The sequence below is a fragment of the Phaethon lepturus genome, unplaced genomic scaffold, assembly GCF_000687285.1.
Source record: "Phaethon lepturus isolate BGI_N335 unplaced genomic scaffold, ASM68728v1 scaffold42811, whole genome shotgun sequence".
Classification (NCBI taxonomy): Eukaryota; Metazoa; Chordata; class Aves; order Phaethontiformes; family Phaethontidae; genus Phaethon; species Phaethon lepturus.
Genome location: NW_010520614.1, coordinates 16,216 through 20,842, shown reverse-complemented (window position 1 = coordinate 20,842; position 4,627 = coordinate 16,216). Strand labels below are relative to the sequence as shown.

General features: G+C 46.3%; 1 protein-coding gene across 1 annotated transcript in view; it reads right to left on the bottom strand.

Moving 5' to 3' along the window:
• Positions 1-1,258: 1,258 nt before the first annotated feature.
• Positions 1,259-4,627, bottom strand: part of AREL1 (apoptosis resistant E3 ubiquitin protein ligase 1) — a 15,513-nt gene continuing 12,144 nt past the window's right edge. Inside the window, exons 13-19 of the mRNA XM_010297449.1 lie at positions 4,160-4,339; positions 3,877-4,002; positions 3,547-3,676; positions 3,401-3,459; positions 3,215-3,304; positions 2,045-2,220; positions 1,259-1,857 (exon numbers count right to left, since the gene is read on the bottom strand). Coding sequence (XP_010295751.1) covers positions 1,755-1,857; positions 2,045-2,220; positions 3,215-3,304; positions 3,401-3,459; positions 3,547-3,676; positions 3,877-4,002; positions 4,160-4,339 — 864 coding nt within the window. The 3' untranslated portion in view covers positions 1,259-1,754. The remainder of the gene's footprint in view (positions 1,858-2,044; positions 2,221-3,214; positions 3,305-3,400; positions 3,460-3,546; positions 3,677-3,876; positions 4,003-4,159; positions 4,340-4,627) is intronic.

The window sequence follows — 4,627 nt, the reverse complement described above, 5'->3', positions numbered from 1 at the left end:
AGAACAGAGTTATCTTAAAACACCCACACTGTGCAGAAGTCTGCCCAGATCAGCCTGAGGATAGCAGAAGGGGACTGAAGAGGGTGATGTGACTTTTTATCTGATACCATGTTCTAAAATTAGCTCAGAGATGCCAGTCTGAGACTCCATTCTGGAAGAAATCCAGCAATTCCATAATCCAGTGAAATCTTACATTGCCAGTAGTAGCAGTGCAGGTTTCTCACAGTTTGACTTCTGACCTGAACTGTCTAAGGGACTGTTGAGAACTTAAAGCTCTTGAATTTTGCTTCACTGAAGAACTCATCAAGATTCCAAGATTCCCAGATTCCCCTTCCCTTTATTTCCCTGGGAAGGGCTGAATGGACTGCCAGCAACAACACACCCCAATCATAAGCTTACTTCTCATGCTGGTCTGCTCACTTGTCTCCCCACAAGCCAGACAATAGTGAGTGCAGGCTGTTGAGTGATCACTTGAGTGAAGTTCTAGTTAACATTTCATGCTGGAAAGCCAGCAGTACTGACTAAAACAGCAGGAAAGAAGAGCTGAAGAAAGAAGGTAGGAATATTGTGAGGACAGAAAGCCAGCTGCTCTCCAGGCACCAGCACCCCTCTGGAAACTCTGCCTGAAATGCAGTAGAGAAAGAGAAGCCTCAGGCTGCTGCATGATAGAGGTAGAAGCCAAGACCCTGTGGGATGCCGGGGTGGAGGTACCACATTCTGCCCAGTACCATCACCCCAACAACAACGCAAGCACAGTGCACACTGTAGCTGCTTACTGACCTGTCACTGTTACTACATAATATACATACCCTGAAGGTGAATGTGGGATAGGCATTGGTGCTCAGCATTGAGGGATCACACTCATGCCCATACTCTCTCTCCTGAGGAAGGGAAAAGAAGGCAAGGGCATGGGACAGCATCCTGTGCAACATCAACTGTCAGAAACATTCAAATGGAGGAGAAATTCTTCTTCCAGTTCATTTGCAGAGGCTCATTACCAGCCACTGCTGGAGAAGGACGCTTCTGCTGCTGGACCCTGGTGGAGGTAGAACAGGATCACTGTCAGGGCCAGCACTTGTGCTCTGATGAGATTGTTCTCCCTTTTGGCTTACTCCCTCCAGTGGATACTGCCCATTCTTCTCTGTGGCACAGGCGATGGCAGCATCCAGAGCAAGATGGAGAAGGGGAACCAGAAACCCTTCTGGGTCAGGTGCTGAAAGGATGGACAACACTATACTCTTCATGACTCACAGTTAGATGAGCTATTGGGGAGCATCACTGGGGGAGTTGAGCCAAGATATGGAAAGTTACTAAGGCTTCCCGTGAGCCAGATTTCCAGCAGAGCTCCATGCTGGTCTTCCCTCTTCCTCCCAGAGAGCTACAATAAAGGCAGCTCAGCAGATCTCCTGCACCTCACTAATTTCTGCTTATGAACTTCATCTTCTCACAGAAGGATGGGTGTACAGGGTGCAGGGAAATCAAGTGCAATATCTCCTTGATGAATGCACCACAGTCCTTTTGCTGTTTCACATTGAACCAAAGGGAGAATGAGACAAAGGGAAAAGATGAGCTCTTGATGACGTATTTGGGATACGGAAAGGCCACGTGACATCTTCTGGATGACAAATTCCTCTACATGGAGTCTTTGCTCTGCCTCCATTACCCATGTGAAGGGAAGAAGAAAAAGCAGAGGACTGAACCTGGGTCTTGCCACGAAGAGCCAGGAGGCTAAGTGGTCTCCTGGAAAGGGGAAATCACAGCATGCCAAAGCCCTCGCAACCCTCGCTGATAGCTAGCTGCAGCATCTTGTGCACTTCTTCATAGGAGTCATAAGTAGGGAGGCACAACTGGTTAAAACTGTAAAACAAAAGAGAAATTCCATTCAGACTAGATCTGAGAGGGGACCATCCCCATCAGCTGTTTTTAGATGGGTTGACACAAGCGTCACACACATTACATGTTATACACTGCTTGCCCACCGCAACTAGCTGGTGTCATTCCCAAAAGCACAATGCAGGAAGTCCTACAACCCCAGGATACTTGCCAAGTGTGGGCTGTTGGCAAAGTACTGTGAGTTGGAGCTGCTATGATCTGGAAAGATGGACAGAGTGCAGCAAACCCTCCCGGGGGCAGCTGGGAGGAGCCAGTTGTGAACTGCAAGAGCCTGGCCAGTTCTTCCTGTGTGAAACTGGAGACCACAGTCCAAAACCACCTCATGACCTGTTAGGAAACAGGAAAGGTAAAGCCAGGTCAGCCAAGCAAATCAAATAAGCATATAAGCAAGTTGCAAGAAGATCACTCAGTTGCCCTTGTAAGCAAGTGCTTTACTAATAGAATTTTTATTGTTTTACCAGGGTGACACATAGAGGCAAGTATTACATAGTTTCTTACTATCAGTTAAGAGATGTCCCACGCTACTACCTCCCACCAGTCCTTTCCCTTAAAGCAGAAATGCTTCTGCTCTCCCCACAGAGATTTTCTTTTTAGAAATACCTGCATAGGCAACGAGGTAGGTTTACAATGCAGAAGCTCATTTGCATCTTGCACTATGCTAATCTTTTGCTTTTTCACATCCTTTGGTACTTTTGCAGGAAGGTGGAACCATCCCAGTGTTTACAGCTAGAAGCTTGTACTCCCAATCTCTTTTCATCTTGGGTGTTTTGGCACCTTCCATTATTTTTCTAAATGAAGCTGCTACCATTCCCATATCCCTCCCCCTGGGAAAGGCAGGGAGGGATGGGAACAATTACAGGGTACAAATTTAGGCTACTACATCAGTAGTCTTTACCACAGCACTGAATTCCAAACACTCCACGTGGGCTGAAATCATGATCTTCAAGCATCCCTTAGGAGATAAGTATATCACCATGAACATCTTCCGTAGCAGTAATTCCCACCAATTCCTCCTGATTCCCTGCCAAACTGTCCTTAATTAGTGTTTTGTTGGATTTTGTTAAAAATACCACTGCTGTTGACTTTTACCTGCTGGTAACTGATTAAGCATCACCTCTACTCAGCCAGGCTGAAGGATCACTCTAGGGAGAAACATTATTTCATAATGCGTGCAGTCCCACTCCTGACTGCTGAATCTTCCAGTTTGTCCTTCTGGAAGCCTAATTTCCAACCATGAAATCTGTTCCCAGTTTAAGTTGTCTTCTGCTGTAGTTGGAATAACTGTTTTCAGTAAGCAGGAGGGTGAAACCCTTTCACTTACCTTCTCACGGAAGTGCCAAGATCCTCCTACCACTACAGCATGTGCCTTGAAGTCACAGACACTGATATCTCCAGTACCGCACATAAGCAACTGAAAGGCAAGAGATGCAGTCAAAGTCAGAAACAAGGCAACAGCTACTGTGCAAATTACAAAAAGGGTAGAGATGCTTAGGGAGGCAGCAATTACCTCAAGCTCATTCTCATCAAAAATAGCCAGGAGGTTCTCAGGAACTAACTCATTAAGACCTGGAAGAAAAGAGGAGAGAAAAGCAGCAAGTGCTATCCCCCTGGGACATAAAGGCAGAAAGGAGCAGGGAGCAGACAGCATGTTACCTTTCAGGAAGTGATCCACCTCCTCTCTAACCTGACTGGCCAGCCTGTACTGCGCAAGCAGATTTAGATACAAGATTTTGTTTTCATTGGTCACAGGAACTTGAGCCCCTCCTGTCACCAGTTCCACTACCTGGAAACAGAAGAACACTTGAAGCGAGTGTGACCAGCAGCGTTCCCCAGACCTGAACTCCCAACCAGAATAAACCCAAGCAAAGAGCTACTGCCCAGAGTAAGCTCAATTTTCTGGGGTACATAGCAGAGTTCTCGGCCTCCCCTGCTACAGGCAGAAGGATTACACTGTCCCACCTTCAGAATTGCCTCCCTCCTCACCTTCTCCAGCTGTCCTGTTTTGCTATACTTCTCTTCCGCAAAGACCAGATCCATCTCACTCACATCATTGTTCAGTATGAAACAAACTTTGGATTTATAGAATTCTGGGTCATCTGTTTCAAAATACTGTGTGCAACAAAAAGAATGCAGGGACACAGAAGGAAGGAAAAAGAAAAAAACAAACGTACATTGTTAACCAGGACTGTGGATCTACTTCTACGACACCAACGTTCAACCTCTCCCCAGACCAATACAGGCTTCAGACAAGGCTGGGAAGCTTTACCTTGTAATGCATACGAAGTCCTATGATCTGAGCCAGGAAGGATCGGGTGAAGCGAGCTCGAACCAGTTGTTTGTAAGCACCTCCTAGAGACGATTCATAAAGACACTTTCCTACTAAGCGACCTGCAAATTCATACACTTTGAGTCGTAAATATGTTGGACGCCCTGGATTTGGATGCACCTGCAAAGAGGAAGCAAAATGAAATATCCAAGTACCAGACAAGACTAGCACAAACAGCAAGTATGGTACCAGTTCAAGTCACTGCATCTCTCAGGCTGCCCCAGGAGCTTTAGTGTAATATCCTCAAAGCCAAGCAATAGAAACAAAATGCCTGAACCTGCATAGGAAGAATACAAAATGTTTCACATGCACTGGCCAGAAGCTGTATGAGAGCAGAAATGGATTCTGAAACATTCAGACCCAACAAAACCTCTAAGACACTCCGATGCCACCTCCTCTTGCCCAGAA